This window comes from Schistocerca serialis, chromosome 12 (genome assembly GCF_023864345.2).
Source record: "Schistocerca serialis cubense isolate TAMUIC-IGC-003099 chromosome 12, iqSchSeri2.2, whole genome shotgun sequence".
NCBI lineage: Eukaryota > Metazoa > Arthropoda > Insecta > Orthoptera > Acrididae > Schistocerca > Schistocerca serialis.
Window position 1 is genome coordinate 43,369,342 of NC_064649.1, and position 20,790 is coordinate 43,390,131.

Here is a 20,790-nt window from a genome sequence, read left to right on the forward strand (position 1 = left end):
CTGCATTCATTCATGTCCACTGTGCATTCCGACGGACTTAGGCAGTTCCAGCACGATAGTGCGACAACCCACACGTCCCGAATTGCTCAGTGTGGCCCCTGGAACGCTCTTCTGAGTTTAAATACTTTCCGCTGGCCACCGAAGTCCTCAGACATGAACATTATTGAGCATATCTGGGAGGCCTTGCAACCGCTGTTCAGAAGAGATCTCCACCCCCTCGTACTCTTACGGATTTATGGGCAGCCCTGCAGGATTCATGGTGTCAGTTCCCTCCAGCACTACGTCAGACATTAGTCGAGTCCATGCCACGTCGTGTTGGCGCACTTCTGCTTGCTCGCGGAGGCCCTACACGATATTAGTCAGGTGTACCATTTTCTTTGGCTGTTCAGTGTAGTTACCAGGAATATGTCATGCACATCTTATTTCTACTATTCAGTATTTTGAATACTTTGTGTCGAGATTTTTCTGCCTGTTCTCAATCTCCATTCCGCGAATGATGTATTTTTCCCTTTTGTAAAGGAATTTGATTTTGTGCAGTTTTCACGCACTTCTGTTTGAGTTGCGTGCTAGCGTTTTCTCGATTTCGTGTGCCAATAATGCTATACCTGTTTTAACCTCATTTTGGCCTGGAGTGCTTTATCCCTTCCCTGACAGTTTCTTTGTCTGTTTCTTCTGCAGACCTACTCAGTTTGTCGAACTGTAGTGTGCAGGAGGGAAAAGTCTTGAGCACGCAGATGCCTTCAAGGCCAGAGACGTGTATTCACTTGGCAGCTTCCCACGTAACTGAACGAATGACCTTTGTTATAGTCCTGGGACGGTAACTCTCAGTAACAGCGATTACTTTACTGAAGCATTAAAAAACTGGATAATGGGCAGTAACCACGCGCGTTTTTAGGCGCTGGCTGGGTTTTCCCAGCGCATCTCGCACGCTACTGTTGCATGGTCGGATGCTTTCAAGAATTCTGTTATCTTGCACCGTGTAATCCAGAAAACGGAAATAAGCCACAAAAGCGCTCTGTCATGCTAGATGATTGTGTGAATTTTCTCTTTTTTTTTTTTTTGCTTAACAACTGCGTCTAATTCTGCTGTAACCTTGCCATTTGCGGGACATGCCCTTACTGATTGACCTATCAATTTGACAGAATCTCTTCTAGCTTGTGGCTACTATCCAGGGGTGCTAGTTCAGCAAGGTAAGCAGGAAGACGTTTGTGAAGTTTGAAAACTAGGCGTTACCTTCAAAAGTGAAGCTGCAAGACGGTCAGGAGTCTTTCCTGGATAATTCAGCCGGGAAGAACATTGCCCGCGAAAGGAAAGGTCATGGGTTCGTTTCCCAGTCCGGCAGTTGTAATAAGCTAGAACGTTTCTGAACACAGTCGGCTGCAGAGTGAAAGATTCATTCTGACGCGCTAAGATTGTAGTTATATTAAAACCTGGTAGAGAAAGAGACAGTTCTTAAAACAACTTGCGGATTTATGTGCTACAAGGGGTTGTATAAGCTAATCTTGCAACGATTACTGGAAAAGGTTGTCTCATTTCTGAGTCCAGAACGAGATCAGGCTGTGATGCACACCTGAAGTAATAAACGGGGCCAAAAGTATAAAAGATGTGTGTAAAAGAATCTGTATTATGGAAGATGTCTGCATGGACCTTAATGCAGCTCACTGTACTGAGAACCATCATATTTTATTAGAAAGAATCTTCCAATATCACAAAACAGAACAGAATCTTCTTTGTAGAATTCCAAGGCCAAAGAAGCAATGAAGGAACGAAAATGTGGTGCTCACGTAGTCATTATGTAGGCACCTTGCACATAAGTTAGACATCTTAATATACCTTCACAATAATGTATTCGCCAAAAACATTGTCAATAAATAAGCCGTCACAGTTTGAGAAGAATAGACTTTCACACCTACAACGCAAAAAAAAAGTCTTCTTTCCTCTGTTGTCAGTGGCTCAGAAAGGATTTCAGTGTGCAGCCATAAAGAATTTTGATCACATGCCCGATAGTATAAAACGTTGAGAGACCGTAGGTCAATTTTTGAATCTCATCTGAAATCAGTGTTTCTTGATAATTTGTTCTATTCTGTCCGCTAGTATTTAAACACTGCTAGTGAAATAGAAACATGATTAACATGTAACGTGAGCAGTTTGTATGTTCATGGTTATTTATTTTCAATTACCTACCCTCCCACTTCGCACGCGTGAAAAAAGTTACGGAATACCTCCTAATATTGTGTCAGACCTCACTGTGCTGACATAGTGAAGCCAACTCGACGTGGCATGGAGTTATTTCACGTAGTGTTGCTTGTCTGTTAGTACTGACAATTCTACGCAAACGACGCTGCTCTCGGTCGTTAAATGAAGGCCGTCGGCCACTGCGTTGTCCGTGGTGAGAGATTATGTCTGAAATTTTGAATTCTTGGCACTCTCTTGACAATGTGGATTTCAGAATATTTAATTCCCTAACTATTTCCGAAATGGGATGTTCCATGCGTCTAGCTTCAACCAACATTCCACGTTCAAAGTCTGTTAATTCCCGTCATGGGAACATAATCACGTCGTAAACCTTTTCATATGAATTACTTGAGTACAAATGACAGATCCGGCGATGGACTGCCCTTGTTTGCTTATGCATGCGCTATTATCACCAACTAAATATGTGCATATCGCCATCCTGTGACTTTTGTCACCTCACTGTATATTCATACATTATTTGAAAATGAGCAGCGTCCAGCACACTTTACACGTAATTTAACAGGCCTTCGAAACTTTTTATAGCTGATACCCACCCACAGAATAATGAAAAGAAAATGGCTCTGAGCACTATGGGACTTAACATCTGTGGTCATCAGTCCCCTAGAACTTAGAACTACTTAAACCTAACTAACCTAAGGACATCACACACATCCATGCCCGTAATGAAAAGAAAAAAGTTTATCGTGTACTTCATTTTCGTTGTTCATGCAGTAAAAAACTTCAGCATCACACATATCTTTTATCACCTCAGTGCAGTGCAGATGTGTATGACCGGACGACTTCTCAGGCGTAACGATAATTTCGTTTACGGGTCACTGCCTGGAGTTTTGATTTAACTCCTTCTGTCACGAATTATTTTTTCCTGAATAAAGTTGTGGCTTTGCTGTCCAGTTCTTCGAATTAAATTATGATTTTTCAGATGTATAAATTATTCCTAGGTGCCCCCCAAGGGCAAGTTTGCACGAAATATTTATTAATTACGTACAAAGCCTTCCTCGTGAATCGGTCTATATGTTAGTGAGAGCCTATCAAAATCCCTGTAATAGTTCCCTAGATATGCCCAAACAAGGTGATGGGACCACGACATAGGACATTATATATGTGTAGAAGATAGATACAATACTAATTATTATACGAATGGCCAGCCTGTAGCATTGCAAGCCGAATACCTGTTAGCTAAGAAAATTAATGCAGTAGAACGTACAAAATATTGTGTTTTTCATTTTTAATTATGTTGTCTTGCCAAGAAGCGACGAAAAATCAGTCAACAGCAGATTAATTAAAATTTTGGCGTCCCTGAAGTGCTGTTCATACGACGTTGATCTGTAAACTGCTACATTGCCGGACTGAAACGGTTCTGAAATACAACCTCAAACTAAACCCGGCGTACAGAGTAATCCAGCATGAAGAGAAACAACGAAGCTATTTTTCTGTTGTCGCCGCGCGGGATAGCTGCGCGGTCTCAGGCGTCGTGTCACGGTCCGCGCGGCTCCCCCCGTCGGAGGTTTGAGTCCTCCCTCGAACACGGGTGGTATGTGTCGTCCTTACCGTCAGTCAGTTTAAGTTAGATTAAATAGTGTGTAAGCTTAGGGACCGATGACCTCAGCAATTTGGTCCCATACGACCTAACCACAAATTTCCAAATTTTTTTCTGTTTGCCTTTGCCACCATCAGTGAAACGAGCGATTGCCAATCGGCAGCCAGGAGGACAATAAGAGTCCATTCTCAAACTTTGTAATCAATAGAAGGAAACGTCGGAAAACGAATGTGGCTGTTAATGGAAAGGAGCTATCGCTACTAAAGGTCGCTATAGTGAAGTACACGCAGAGGCCTGCATTCCTCTGGTATATTAACGAACTGTACTTCGAAGATTTCACTTATAAGTGACATGATTAAAATGCAAGAATTAAACAACCTATCCAGTTAATTGGGAGGGCGGAATCGCCATACGGCGAGTAAGGAGAGCGAGAGGACGCTAAGCCACACTGCACTCCCCTGCCAGCGACGGAAACACGCAGCGGGCTTCATACTTGTTCTGATGCTGGTGCAGGGGACGCCATAGGATCACAACGCTTCTGTCTGCTGCCCATATCTGGGTGTCCAAACTACTATTCGACGTGTGTGGAGGGTGTGGCGATTTGGCAGTGGGTTGCTCAGTCAACCAGTTTTATTTAAAAAAGAAAGAAAGGAAGCTTCTATGTTAAGCTTTAGGTAAGAAGTGCAACACCGAGTGCATTTTTACAGTCTTCCTCCCCTAGTTCTCATTGAATGGACACTTTAAGTGGCCAAATACACAAAATGGCGCCATTTTTCCCGTTGACAAATCCTGCAGAACGATGGGCGTATTTTGTTGATAAATACACTACTGGCCATTAAAATTGCTACACCCCGAAGATGACGTGCTAAAGACGCGAAATTTAACCGACAGGTAGAAGATACTGTGATATGCAAATGATCAGCTTTTCAGAGCATTCACACAAGGTTGGCGCCGGTGGCGACACGTACAACGTGCTGACATGAGGAAAGTTTCCAACCGATTTCTCATACACAAACTCCAGTTGACCGGCGTTGCCTGGTCAGACGTTGTTGTGATGCCTCGAGTAAGGAGGAGAAATGCGTACCATCACGTTTCCGACTGATAAAGGTCGCATTGTAGCCTATCGCGATTGCGGTTTATCATATCGCGACATTGATGCTCGCGTTGGTCGAGATCCAATGACTGTTAGCAGAATATGGATTCGGTGGGTTCAGGAGGGTAATACGGAACGCCGTGCTGGATCCCAAAGGCCTCGTATCACTAGCAGTCGAGATGACAGGCATCTTATCCGCATGACTGTAACGGATCGTGCAGCCACGTCTCGATGCCTGAGTCAACAGATAGGGACGTTTGCAAGACAACAACCATCTGCACGACCAGTTCGACGACGTTTGCAGCAGCATGGACTATCAGCTCGGAGACAGTGGCTGCGGTTACTCTTGACGCTACATCACAGACAGGAGCGCCTGCGATGGTGTACTCAACTACGAATCTGGGTGCACGAATGGCAAAACGTGATTTTTTGGGATGACTCCTGTTTACAGCATAATGATGGTCGCATCCGTGTTTGGCGACATCACGGTGAACGCACATTGGAAGCGTGTATTCGTCATCGCCATACTAGGATATCACCCGGCGTGATGGTATGGGGTGCCATTGGTTACACGTCTCGGTCATATCTTGTTCGCACTGACGGCAGTTGAACAGTGGACGTTACAATTCAGATGTGTTACGACCTGTGGCTCTACCCTTCATTCGATCCCTGCGAAATCCTACATTTCAGCAGGATAATGCTCAACCGCATGCTGGAGGTCCTGTGCGGGCCTTTTTGGATACAGAAAATGTTAGACTGCTACCGTGGCCACCACATTCTCCAGATCTCTCACCAATTGAAAACGTCTGGTTAATGGTGGCCGAGCAACTGGCTCGTCACAATACGCCAGTCACTACTGTTGGTGAACTCTGGTATCGTGTTGAAACTGCATGAGCAGCTGTACCTGTACATGCCATCCAAGCTCTGTCTGACTCAATGCCCAGGCGTATGAAGGCCGTTATTACAACCAGAGGTGGTTGTTCTGGGTACTGATTTCTCAGGATCTACGCACCCAAATTGCATGAAAATGTAATCACGTGTCAGCTCTAGTATAATATTTTTGTCCAATAAATACCCGTTTATCAACTGCATTTTTTCTTGGTGTAGCAATTTCAATGGCCAGCAGTGTAGAAGTGGATGGTGGTAAGTTCCTATGGGACCAAACTGCTGAGGTCATCGGTCCCTAGGCTTATACTCTGCTTAATCAAACTAACTTACGCTAAGGGCAACACACGCACGCATGCTTGAAGGGGGACTCGAAGCTACGTCAAGGAGAGCCGCGCGAATCGTGGCAAGGCGCCTCTTACCGCTCGGCGATAGACAGAAATTTCGTGCAACTATTATGCTGTTCTCTGCTTAAATAACCATTCCAGTGTCGGACAAGTCGGTGACTGCGTGACCGTTGTGGTACTTTCAAGCGAGCCTGACTCGTTTTCTCAATCTACGCGTGATGCGGGCTTGCTACTTGTGTTTCCTCATTACCCTCCCGTCTTGTGTTCCAGGGCGCGCCTGCCTTCGCGGAGACAAAGAGGTGTAGCGGCGATGTGGCGGCAATGGTGAGTAACCAGTTCACAGATTCCGGTCTCGTGTCTATTTTTTTCTGGAAGAGGAATAAGCGTGGCTCCAAGTTTCGCTGCGATGTCTGGCTGTGTGTGTTAATAATATTTTCCTTTGAAGCGTGTCGATGATAAATATGCCGTTTTGAGTGTAGGCCTTCACCAGGTCACCTACATTTCATTATATTTAATGTTTAAATTGATCTCTAGCTAGACCTTGCAGGTGAGATTCCCACAGTATTTCATGGTGTAATTGAAGATATGGGTCAGATGCGCCGATGATATAGTGTGTGGTAATTTCACGATGACATCCGACGTCTCGCCCGAGAACCATTTATACAATTAGTCCGTCGGCAAAGAATCAACGAACACAATGAAAATAATGGCCGCTTGTTCGTTGATCGACATAAATTTTAATTTCTTCCCAAGATTTTCGTTTTCCGTGGTGGCTTTCAAAACTTACATTAGCAATGGATTAGTTTTCTTGAGTCGGGCTGGTTCTATATATCTTGGAGCAAGCTTATTAAATCCTTTAAATTCAGAATATATTTGGTTGTGAGATTCTGTAAGTAATATGAAGCAGAAAGTGAAGCTGTGACTTGCGCACAAAAACTAAAAATCTCCATGAGAAAGGAAGTTAGTTCCTTGTAATCGGTGCTGGGGCATAGCAACGCGCAACCCACTCCGTCATTACCTGTGATTGCAGAGCCGTTAGTATATACACTGCAGAACCAAAGAAACTGGTGCACTTCCCTAATATCGTTTAGGGCCCCGCGAGCACGCAGAAGTGCCGCAACACGACGTCGCATGGACTCGACTAATGGCTGAAGCAGTGCTGGAGGGAATTGACACCATGAATCCTGCAGGGCTGTACATAAATCCGTTATAGTACGAGGGTGTGGAGATCTCTTCCGAACAGCACGTTGCAAGACATACCATATATGCTCTATAATGTTCATGACTGGGGAGTTTGATGGCCAGCGGAAGCGTTTAAACTCTGAAGAGTGTTCCTGGAGCCACTCTGCAGCAATTGTTCTGCTTGAACTGCCCGTCGGAATGCACTATGGACATGAATGGATGCAGGTGATTCGACAGGATAATTATGTACGTTTAGCCTGTCAGAGTCGTATCTGGACATATGAGAGGTCCGATATCACTCTCTGCACACCCTCCACACTATTACAGAGCCTCCACCATGTTGAATAGTTCCCTGCTAATTTGGAGGGTCCATGGATTCATGAGGTTGTCTCCATACCCATATACGTCCATCCGCACGATACAATTTAAAACAAGACTCGTCCGACCAGGCAACATGGTTACAGTCATCAACAGTCCAATGTCGATGTTGAAGGGTCCAGGCGAGGCGTAAAGCTTTGTGTCGTGTAGTCATCAAGGGCTCCGAAAGCCCATATCGATGATTTTCGTTGATTGGTTCGCACGCTGAGACTTGTTGATGGTCCAGCATTGAAATCTGCAGCAATTTGCGGAAGGATTGCGCTTTTGCCGGGTTGAAGGATTCTCTTCAGTCGTCGTTGCTCCCATTCTTGCAGGATCTTTTTCCGGTCGCAGCGATGTCGGAGATTTGATGTTTTACCGCATTCCTGATATTCATGGTACACTCGTGAAATGGTCGTACGGGAAAATTCCCACTTCATCGCTGCCTCGGAGATGCTGTGTTCCATCGCTCGTGCGTCTACTAAAACACCACGTTCAAACTCACTTAAATCTTGATGGCCTGCCATTCTAACAGCAGTAACCGGTCTAACAACCGCGCCGGACACTTTTTTCTTTATGTAGGGGATGCCAACCGCAGCGCCGTATTATGCCTGTTTACATATATCTCTATTTGAATACGCATGCCTATACTAGTTTCTTTTGCGCTTCAGTGTAACTGTAAATACTCGGGAAATTATCAGCATTGCAGATTTTTAATAATCGCTATCTTCCGTCGATGTTCGTGTTGGAGAGTGTTAAGTATCTCCTGACGAAATTAAAGAGTGAATATAATTAAGCTTTCGGTGTTTGAGAGGGCCCCCAAGAAAAAGGAGTGATCGTAGGACAGTGAAGCTTTGTGGAAACATTTATAGGAACATGCGAAAGAGCAATAACGAATAAACAATTGAAAGTAACACATTTTAATTTCCACATGAGACGGTAACATTTATTAATTGCGTACCATGTTTACGATCCTACTTTACAAACATTGCACAAGGTGACGACCATCTGCATCAACGACAGTCTGGTACCGCACTAGAGATGCCATTTCACAGTTATTCGCAGCATTTTTGGAACGATGGATCATGAAATGTTAAGCGGTGGTGACACAGTTCGTGCACTACTTGAAGACCGCACTTGCGTCCAGCATTGTCAGCTATGGCGCAGTAATTTCTTCAACAGTTTGTGGCGCAGTTAGTCGTCGATCACTTCCAGGAGAAATTTCCTGCGGAATCAGGACAACTCCGTATTCCCTTAATGTATCGATACTCGCGAAGAGCAGCGGCACTATTGCTGTTGTTTTGATAAAACAGTAAAGCCCTTCTCACCGTGTCTAGATTGATGTTGATTGTCTGCAATTGTTGTGCACACTGATGCTTGTGTTTCAGCCCTACGTCGCTGTGCCAGCACAGACACCTAAAGGAAAGGCATTACACTAACAAGTAGTTCCAGTTTTCAAGAAGGGTCATCGAGCAGAAGCGCAAAACTATAGACCTATATCTCTGACATCGATCTGTTGTAGAATTTTAGAACATGTTTTTTGCTTGAGTATCATGTCATTTCTGGAAACCCAGAATCTTCTCTGTAGGAACCAACATGGATTCCGGAAACAGCGATTGTGTGAGACCCAACTCGCTATATATGTTCATGAGACCCAGAAAATATTACATACAGGCTCCCAGATTGATGCCGTTTTCCTTGACTTCCGGAAGGCGTTCGATACAGTTCCGCACTGTCTCCTGATAAACAAAAATGGCTCTGAGCACTATGGGACTTAACTACTGAGGTCATCAGTCCACTAGAACTTAGAACTACTTAAACCTAACTAACCTAAGGACATCACACACATCCATGCCCGAGGCAGGATTCGAACCTGCGACCGTAGCGGTCACGCGGTTCCAAACTGAAGCGCTTAGAACCGCACGGCCACACCGGCCGGCTGAGAAACAAAGCAAGAGCCTACGGAATATCAGACCAGCTGTGTGGCTGGATTGAAGAGTTTTTAGCAAACAGAACGCAGCACGTTGTTCTCAATGGAAAAACGTCTACAGACGTTACAGTAACCTCTGGCGTGCCACAGGAGAGTCTTATGGGACCATTGCTTTTCACAATATATACAAATGATCTTGTAGATAGTGTCGGAAGTTCCATGCGGCTTTTCGCGATTGATGCTGTAGTACACAGAGAAGTTGCAGCATTAGAAAATTGCTGCGAAATGCAGGAAGATCTGCAGTGGATAGGCACTTGATGCAGGGAGTGGCAACTGACCCTTAACATAGACAAATGTAATGTATTGCGAATACATAGAAGGAAGGATCCTTTATTGTATATGATAGCGGAACAAACACTGGTAGCAGTTACTTCTGTAAAATATCTGGGAGTATGCGTACGGAACGATTTGAAGTGGAATGATCACATAAAATTAATTGCTGGTAAGGCGGGTGCCAGGTTGAGATTCATTGGGAGAGTACTTGGAAAATGTAGTCCATCAATAAAGGAGATGGCTTACAAAACACTCGTTCGACGTATACCTGAGTATTGCTCATCAGTGTGGGATCCGTACGAGGTCGGGTTGACAGAGGAGATAGAGAAGATCCAAAGAAGAGCGGCGCGTTTCGTCACAGGGTTATTTGGTAAGCGTGATAGCGTTACGGAGATTTTTAGCAAAATCAAGTGGTAGACACTGCAAGAGAGGCGCTCTGCATCGCTGTGTAGCTTGCTGTCCAGGTTTCGAGAGGGTGCGTTTCTGGATGAGGTATCGAATATATTGCTTCCCCCTACTTATACCTTCCTAGGAGATCACGAATGTAAAATTAGAGAGATTCGAGCGCGCACTGAGGCTTTCCGGCAGTCGTTCTTCCCGCGAACCATATGCGACTGGAACAGGAAAGAGTGCCCTCCGCCACTCACCGTTGGGTGGCTTGCGGAGAATAAATGTAGATGTAACATTGTTGACAACGCCAATCGTGCTGTTCACAGTCTGGTCATATTCCTATGAAGTTGGGTACCCATACGGTAAGCCGCGCGGGGTAGCCGTGCGATCTTAGGGGTTTTGTCACGGTTCGCGCGGCTCCCCCGATCGGAGGTTCGAGTCCTCCCTCGGGCATGGGTGTGTGTGTTGTCCTTAGCGTAAGTTAGTTTAAGTTGGATTAAGTAGTGCGTAAGCCTAGAGACCAATGACCTCAGCAGTTTGGTCCCATAGTCCTTACCACAAACTCCCATACGGTAAACATTTCTCCGTCTACACTGACTCCTATAGAGTAATCTTAATTATAACCATCCTCTATTTCGTTGTACTGTCAATCGAAGTTAGGGTATGTTGGCGTTCTTTGGTGATTATATAAAATATTCTTTAGATGAATGAAGCCTACTTAAAGGCGTATGCTAAGTTACATCCCTTGGAAAGGACAAGGCTGATAATCACCCTCCTCCCCCGTGCTCACACCCACACCTCGAAACCACACCTGTATTCGAATTTGTGGTCTGTTACTAATGACACCTTCGTCGGCGGCATGTAAAACTTCGATTTTACTTCCATAACTGAATTAAGATTTTGCAGCTCTACGCATCGGGAAGCATAACGGAACAAGAAGTAGCGAGAGAAGTGGAAGACAATTAGACCTGAAAAAGCACAGTTTCTTGAGATAAGAATGGAGCAGGTTTCATGTTTGGGCCACGTTAACAATACCGTGAACGCCTTGACACCGAAATGCCGTAAACCGTGACTGGGATGCTTCTAATGTTGCCTTTCCTCGGTAAAAATTCCAGTTAACCTGTACCTTCACAGATGCAGATGCCGAAACCGGCAATCTGAACATTGTAATTAGTAAGCGATCTCTACATTATAAATTATTGTACACTGACGCGCCAAAGAAGCTGGTATAGGCATGTGTATTCAAATACAGAGATACGTAAACGGGCAGCAAACGACGCTGGAGTCGGCAACGCCTATACCACACAACAAGACCCTGGCGCAGCTGTCATATTGGTTGCTGCTGGTACAATGGCACAAATTTGTGCGTGTTGTTACAGTCGGCGCAAGAGCGATAGGACACAGCATCTCCGAGGTAGCGATGAAGTGGGAATTTTCCCGTACGACCATTTCACGAGTGTACCATGAATATCAGGAATATCAGCTCCCCAGCGCCACCGCACGGAGACCCGTATAGAACCGAACGTGGAATCGCTCGCTCAATTCGTGACCTGCGATGAAGCAGACAATATCAGGACACGTGTGTTAAGATTGAATCCTTACTGTGATTTTGTACTTCAAGCGAAGAGTGTAGCAAATTTATGCCTCAAATTAGGCTTTAATATTCAAAAATAGTTGTAAATATTCCGCACATAACTGTGGATATGAATTGTATAATGTATAAAGTAATTTTTTATCGTTCTTGTAATAAAGTGAACTAATAATATGCTATAGTTCCATTCCTCCATCCCCAGAGCAATCAAAAACTCCAGTCATACCGGACAGCTATGATCCTAGAGATTAAAATTATTCTGGGTATTGTGCCACGTCATTGCTAAAAACTAACAACAATAATAAACTAAAACCGATATTTCGGTCGAATTGCCCTGAGAAAGGCCGTTGCAATTCGGCCGAAACGTCGGTTTTAGTTTATTATTGTTGTTAGTTTTTAGTAATGACGCGACGTAATACCCAGAAGAATTTTAATCACTATGACACCGGCCGCGGAAAGCCTACGTTCTTATATCATTTATGATCCTGTTGACTCTTTCAGCATCAATTACGGCCTGCAGATGGCGCATCAAAGCGCCGAAACTGGCAGCTACAAAATAAAAAAATAAGATCATGTGGACGGCTGTAGCTGTTTCATTTTCTTACAGCTGTAGTTTCGTCGGGCCATAACACGTGTTACCATGTGGAGAGGTATGATGTTGCATTGGAATGCTGACGTCCAAGTTTTAGGACACGGTTCACTCATTGTTCGGCGATATTATGACACTGTATTTCTCCTCCGTGTCCCCCTTTTCATGGGTAAATTCGGCCCTGACATCATTTGTAGCGATGAGAATGCGCGACCGCATCTAAGAGCGCAGGTGGAGGAATTTTTGGAACGAGAGGAAGATCGGTGAATTGACTGGCCTGCCCGTTCTCTTCACACGTGTGTGATGCGTTGCGGAGACGTATTGTTGCACATTCAGCTGGACTAACCACCATCCAGTAGGTGTTAACCGCACTGGTCGAGTAATGGAACGCCCTACCACAAGAACTCGGTACCAAACATAGAATTATATTAACACCTTCAGCTGCTGACGGGCGATATATAAACGAGGACAGGTGAAAATGTGTGCCCCGACCGAAAGAACAGACACTATGTCCACATAAGTATATAGTTCTGGCAGTACCGGCCATGACCTTCTTCTTCTGTGGGGATGTACACACATTTCCCGAACTCTTACGGGACTTGGTAAGAATGTCTTCCACGAGTAATGAGTGTGTTGAGGTGTGTGGACATACAAGGTGAGAATGTGGGTCCCGCGGGAGACGTGCGCGAGACAGTCCATGCAGTCGCACTGTCCTCTGTGCCCTTGGTGGCTCAGATGGATAGAGAGTCTGCCATGTAAGCGGGAGATCCCGGCTTCGAGTCCCGATCGGGGCACACATTTTCACCTGTCCCCGTTGATATATATCAACGCCAGTGAGCAGCTGAAGGTATTAATATAATTCTAATTTCGTCCTAGACGGCTGCAGGTCATCAATGGCGTCTGTTCTTTCAGACATGTCCGAAAGAGCAGACACCGTATCCATATAAGTATACGTTACCAGACTTGTGGTCAGCATAGGAGCACGTTTCAGAGCATGCATTGCCGTTCTTGGTGATCATGCACCCTGTTAAAAACAAACTCTTGTCTTTGAAAATGAGCAGGGGACCATCATAAATGCCGGCCGCTGTGGACGAGCGGTTCTAGGCGGTTCAGTCTTGAACCGCGCGGCTGCTATGCTCAAAGATTCGAATCCTGCCTCGGGCGTGGTTGTGTGTGATGTCCTTAGGTTAGTTAGGGGACTGATGATCTCAGATGTTAAGTCCCATAGTGCTTAGAACCATTTTGAACCATCATAAATAGCGGTGACTTCAGTGTAATTATTGTCTTCGAATAAAAGTGCCCTTTCTGTTAGTCTCATTGCGTATTTTTTTCAGGTGCCTTGACTATTCTACTTTATAGCTATGGTACTTGGCAGTGACACATCATGCATAAGTAACTTATGTCCTGAAGCTTTGCTCACCATTGTATTTGGAAATCCTTTTTTGACACTGATACGGATATGAGACACGGAAGCATAGAGTCTAAGGCAACAAGTTTGTCTGTTTCTGAACAAGAATATTACAGTGTCTGTTGTTTTAGGTTTTCTATAAATTTTAAAAGAATGCATGTTTGTACTGAAGGGGTAAAATGCAGGGAACGAAAGGGTATTGACAACTTGTACGGAAACCAGATTGCGTTTGTAAAAGTCGATTGGCATGAAACAGGGTTGAGAACGGAGTTAGGCAGGGTAGTAGCCTATGTCCGGTATTAATCAGTTTTTACATTGACGAAGAAGTAAAGGAAACTAAAGGAAAATTAGGAGAAGGAATTAAATTTCAGGGACATAGCAATTCTGTCAGAGATATCGAAGGATTTGGAAGAGCAGTTGAATTGGATGGACGGTCTTCAAAGGAGGCTATAAGATGAACATGAGCAGAAGGTAGTACAAGGGTAATGGAATGTAGTCGAATTAAAGGAGGCAGTGCTGAGGGAATTAGATTAGGAAACGAGTCACTTAAAAGTAGTAGACGAACTTTGCTATTTGGGCAGCAAAGTAACTGATAATGGCCGAAGCAGAGAGAATATAAAATGTAGATGCCAATGCCAAGGAAAGCGTTTCTGAAGAAAATTTGTTAACATCGAATGGAGCTCTAAATGTTAGGAAGTCATCTCTGAGGATATTTCTCTGGAATGTAGGCATGTACGAAAGTTAAACATGAACAATAAACAGTTTATAAATAGAACCTTTTGAAATCTGGTGCTCCAGACGAATGCTGAAGGTCAGATGGGTAGATCACGTGACTGGAGGTCTTGAATAGAATTAGGGAGGCAAAATTGTGGCACAATTTGACTGAACTGAGGGATCGTTGATGGGACACATTCTGAGACATTAAGGGGTCACCACTTCTGTATTGGATGGAAGTGTGGGGAGTAATAATTGTAAAGGAAGACCAAGAGAGGAATACAGTGCAGATAGTGGGATGTAGGTTGCAGTAGTTATTCGGAGATGAAGAGGATTTCACAGGATAGAGTAGCATGGAGAGCTCCATGAAACCAATCTTCGGACTGAAGACCAGGTAAACAACATCGAGATTTTGGAGGTTTCTAGAGCAAAGATTTTGTTTGCTTGTTGCCGAGTAAGTCTTCCTGTCGCAAAACCTTGCCTGTGACGTGCGGCGTTTTGCGGTGCTAGAAGGGGCCGCCCGGTGGATACGGCCACCAGCAAGAGGCGTGGCGCCCAAACTTTGCCGTGATGGCGGTGTCCCACTTCAGTCACCACACCTCGATACACTCTTGATGCTGGACGTCATCACATGCGAAACTTCTTGTAGCTATCATACTCAGACCGGAGACTGGTTTGATGCAGCTCTCCACGTTACTGCATCCTATGCAAGCCTGCTCATCTCCAAACAATTGCTGCAACCTACATCCTTCTGAACCTGCTTACGATACTCGTCTCTTGGTATCCCTCTGATTCACCCCCTCCCCCCCCCCCCCCCATCACATCCCTCCAATAAAAAAAAGCCACTGATTTCTTGACATCTCAGGATGTGTCCCATCAACCGAATCCTTCTTTCAGTGAAGTAGTGCTATATATTTCTTCCCCAATTCAATGCATTACCTCTTCATTAGTTACTCAATTTACCACCTAATCTTCAGCATCCTTCTGTAGTCCTACCGTTCAAAAGATTGTCATTTTCTTGCCTTAACTGTTTTCTCTTTTGTCACTTCTGTACAAGGCTTCAAGGCTACACTCTACAACAGACGAAATCCTGTCATTTAAAATTATGTTAGACGTTAATATGTTCCTCTTTTTCAGAAGCACGCTGCTTGCTGTTGCCATTTTGAGCTTTATATCTTCTTACCTTAGGCCATCGTCAGCTATCTTCCTGCCCAAATAGCCAAATTCACCTACCACGTTTAGTGTCTCATTTCGTAGTGTAATTTCCTCAGCACCACCTGATGCAACTCAGCTATATTGTGTTATCCTTTCATTACTTTTGTTGATATTCAACTTATAACCTCTTTTCAAGACACTGTCCTTTTCTCTGAACTGTCCTTTGCTACCTCTAATAGAACTGCAATGTCGCTGGCAGTCCTTAGTTTTTAACAAGCTTGTTCGCATATATTATTTACAAAACGAATAAGTTTTTATTTCTTCTTCCTGAACTGCAATATCCGATCGAAATTTTTCCCTAGTTTCCTTCCCTGCGTGTTCAATGTACAGAAAGAATAACTTTGGGGATAAACCACAACCATGTCTCAGCACCTTCTCGACTATTGCCTCTTTTTCATGACCTTTTATTCGTACACTGAAGCGCCAAAGAAACTGGTAAAGGCATGCGTATTCAAATACAGAGGTATGTAAACAGGCAGAATACGGCGCTGCAGTCGGCAGCGCCTACACAAGTCAACAAGTGTCTGGCGCAGTTGTCAGGTCGGCTACTGCTGCTACACTGGCAAGTTATCAAGATTTAAGTGAGTTGAAACGTGGTGTTATAGTCGGTGCACGAGCGATGGGACACAGCATCTCCGAATAAGCGATGAAGTGGGGTTTTCCCGTACGACCATTTCACGAGTGTACTGTAAAACATCAATTCTCCTACATCGCTACGGCTGGAAAAAAATGCTGCACAAACAGTACCAACGCGGGCCGCTATGGAAATGCGGTTCTAGGCGATACAATCTGGAACCGCGCGACCGCTACGGTCGCAGGTTCGAATCCTGCCTCGGGCATGGATGTGTGTGATGTCCGTAGGTTAGTTAGGTTTAAGTGGTTCTAAGTTCTAGGGGACTGATCACCTCAGATGTTAAGTCCCGTAGTGCTCAGAGCCATTGGAACCATTTTGAACAGTACCAACGACGATGAAGAGAATCATTCATCGTATAAGTGCAACCCTTCCGCAAATTGCTGCAAATTTCAATGTTGGGCCATCAACAAGTGCCAACGTAACCATGCAACGAAACATCATCGATATGGGCATTCGGAATCGATGACTAAGCGTCACAAAGCCATACGCCTCGCCTAGGCCCGTCAGTACCGAGATCTGACTGTTGAAATTTGGAAACATGTTGTCTGGTCAGACGAGTCTCGTTTCAAATTGTATCGAGTGAATGGAGGTATACGGCTATGGAGACAATCTCATGAATCCATGGACCCTGCATGTCAGCAGGGGACTGTTCGAGCTTGTGGAAGCTCTGTAATGGTGTGGGGCGTGTGTAGTTGAAGTAATGTGGGACCGCTGATACGTCTAGATACACGTACAGGTGACACGTACGTAAGCATCCTGTCTGATCACCTGCAGTCATTTATGTCCATTGTGCATTCCGACGGACTTGGGCAATTCCAGCAGGACAATGCGACACCCACACTTCCAGAATTGCTACAGAGTGGCTGAGTTCAAACACTTCCGCTGGCCACCAAACTCCCCAGACATGAAGTTTATTGAGGATATCTGGGTGCCTTGCAATGTGCTGTTCAGAAGAGATCTCCATCCCCTGGTACATTTACGAATTTATGGAGCCCCCTGCAGGATTCATGGTGTCAATTCCCTCCAGAACTACTTCAGACATAAGACGAGTCATGCCACGTCGTGATGCGGCACTTCTTACGTGCTCGCGGGACCCTACGCGATATTAGGCAGTTGTATCGGTTTCTTTGGCTCTCTAGTTTATAATTGCAGTCTTGTTTCTGTACAGGTCGTGAAGAACCTTTCGCTTCCTTTACTTTCAAAGAGTGTAGTTCTGTAAACAGTGTGAAGAGTGTTATGTAAATCTACAAATTATAGGTTTGTCTTTCTTTACTGTATGTCGTACCATAAATTGTTGAATCAGTATTTCCTGACGTGTGTTCTGGAGAGTAATCGTTAATAACTGCGAGTGAAATTTTTTTAAGAACTCTTTTTTCGGAGAGCGGACCCAAACAAGGCAACTACGTCTGTATACATACTCTCAAGCTACACTCAGTGCATGACGAAGCGTACGTTCTACCACTGCTCAAAAAAATGTGTGTGAAATCTTATGGAACTTAACTGCTAAGGTCATCAGTCCCTAAGCTTAAACACTACTTAACCTAAATTATCCTAAGGACAAACACACACACCCATGCCCGAGGGAGGACTCGAACCTTCGCCGGAACCAGCGGCACAGTCCATGACTGCAGCGTCTCAGACCGGTTGGCTAATCGCGCGCGGCTACCACTGCTGATCATTTCATTTCCTCACCCACTGCCAGATGGAGTGAGGAAAAAACGACCTCCATATGCATCCGCATGAGCCTTCGTATGTTATATGTGTGGTCTTTAACGAAATATAACTTGTTGGCAGTTCTTCAGGCAGCCCCAAATGTCGGTTCTCTAAATTTCCTCATTATTTTCGCGAAAAGGACGTCTTCTTCCCTCCAGGGATTCCAGTTTGAGTTCACGAAGCATTCAATGACACTCGCGTGTTGGACAGAACCTATTGGTAACAAATCTAGCAGCAAGCGTCTGAATTGCTTCGATGTCCTCCTTTAATCACTCCTGGTGGAGACCCCAAGCGCTCGAGCAGTACTCAAGAATGAGTGACAAAAGAGTTCTACACGCGGTCTCTTATGTAGAGGGGCTACACTTTGCGTAAGTTCTTCCCATAAACCGAAATGGGCCATTCGCCTGCCCGAGTAGCGACCTTAAGTGCTCGTTCCGTTTCGGATCCCTATGCAGCATTTAGACTAGATAATCGCCCTGAGTGTGTCAAGCAATACACCTGTAATACGTCATACGAACAGTACAGGATTGTTTATCCTACTCACATTATCCTACTTACATTTTTCTATATTTCGAACAAACTGCCTTTCATCACACCAACTAGAAGTGTTATCTAAGTTATCTTGTAGTCTCCTACAGTCACGCAACGACGACACCTTCCCGTGTACGACAGCGTCATCAGTAAGTAGCCGCAGATTACTACTTATGCAGTTCGGCATATCATTTGTGTATATAGAGAATAAGAGCAGACTTATCACATTTTCCTGCTGCGTTTCTGATGATACCCTTGTCAATAGTGAACATTCGCCGTTGAGGACAACGCACTATTACTTAAGAAGTCTTCTAGTCACATATCTGGGAGCCTATTCCGTATGCACGTAGCTTCCTTAACAGTCTGCAGTGGGATACCGTGTCGAGTGCTTTTCGGAAATCTTGAAATACAGAATCTGCCTGTTACCCATCATTCATGGTACGCACGATACCACGTGAAAAAGGACAAGCTCAGTTTCTCACGAGGTATGCTTGCTGAATCCGTGCTTTTTTGTGGACGGAACCACGTCTCAAAGAAATTGATTATATTCGAACTTACATTATTTTGAAGAATTCTGTATCAAACCGATGTTGAGAATACATTAAAGGTCTTCGCAATTGCGAATATGGACAACCATCAGCTGTAGAATGGAATGACGACTGAAAATTTGTGCCGAACCGGGACTCGAACCCGGATTTCTCGCTTATCGCGAGAAGTCGCTGTACCATTTGGCTTTCCTTGCACGACTCAACGTCCATCTGTCAACAACAGTGCGTCTACGACCCGTACTCGTACATCCATTATGTATATTCCCGTACAGGTTAGAAGCGACTTTCAAATACACGTCTGACCTGTACGGGAATATACATAATGGATGTACGAGTACGGGTCGTAGACGCACTGTTGTTGACAGATGGACGTGAGTCGTGCAAGGAAAGCCAAATGGTAAGGCGACTTCTCGCGATAAGCGAGAAATCCGGGTTCGAGTCCCGGTTCGGCACAAATTTTCATTGTCGTCGTTCCATTCTACAGCTGATGGTTGTCCATATTCACAATTGCGAATACGTTTAATGTATTTAAAAACGGCTGTAGTCGCCACGGTGCCTGTTGTTTTCCAAAGGAACTTTGCATCGTCATCAGAATAACACAGGCACTGCAGTATCGATGTTGAGAATATTCCGCAGGCGAGCAGAAACACAAGGTGTGAGGAGACTCGTATTCTGGCCGCGACTGCGACCCTCTGGGAGGCCTCGCCATCCTTGCGCACCACGGGTTGCGCTGCCGGTGGAGAAAGCTGCGCCGGGCCTGCTCTGCTCTGTTCTGGTAGCCTTGAGCCTGCCGTCGCCACGGTCATCCGCGTCATTTTGTGGCCATCACTGCCTCATCTGTCTCTCAGCGCTGCTCCGACTATTCATACATATTAAAATGGTGCTTGAGTTTTTACGTCGTTACCACGACGCTTGACTACGGCATTCATTATCATTCGTTACCTGGAGAGTTATGTTTGTAAATACGTATTGTTTGTAAAATAAATAAAGTGAAAGTGACAAGACGAGGGGGGGGGGGGGGGGCAGGAGATGAGCACTTCCGATGCGTCCTTATTATTCATTTTAATAGAGGAACAAAGAGGGGGTAGCTGTCTCGCAGAGCATAAACAGTTCTGACAGAAAGAGCATTGAAGCTTCTGAAATGTGTTACAGAAGAACGCGCAGAAATTACATGGATAGATTGAGTAAGTAATGACAAGGCACTGAATCGAGTTGGGGAAAAACACACAATTTAACTAAGAGACAGAACTGTTGGTAGGGCATATACTGAGAGATCAAGGATTCGGCCAGCCGGAGTGGCCGAGCGGTTCTAGGCGCTTCATTCTGGAACCGCGCGACCGCTACGGTTGCAGGTTCGAATCCTGCTTCGGGCATGGATGTGTGTGAGGTCCTTAGGTTAGTTAGATTGAAGTAGTTCTAAGTTCTAGGGGACTGATGACCTCAGATGTTAAGTTCCGTAGTGCTCAGAGCCATCAAGGATTCGTCTTTTTGGTACTGGGACGAAGTTTCAGGGCTAAAAATTGGGGGCCAACTTTTG

At 44.9% G+C, this 20,790-nt stretch overlaps 1 protein-coding gene across 1 annotated transcript in view; it reads left to right on the top strand.

Annotated features, from left to right (window-relative positions):
* LOC126428129 (all trans-polyprenyl-diphosphate synthase PDSS1) overlaps window positions 1-20,790 on the top strand; it is an 804,750-nt gene that overhangs the window by 342,452 nt on the left and 441,508 nt on the right. Inside the window, exon 2 of the mRNA XM_050090031.1 lies at window positions 6,389-6,442. Coding sequence (XP_049945988.1) covers window positions 6,389-6,442 — 54 coding nt within the window. The remainder of the gene's footprint in view (window positions 1-6,388; window positions 6,443-20,790) is intronic.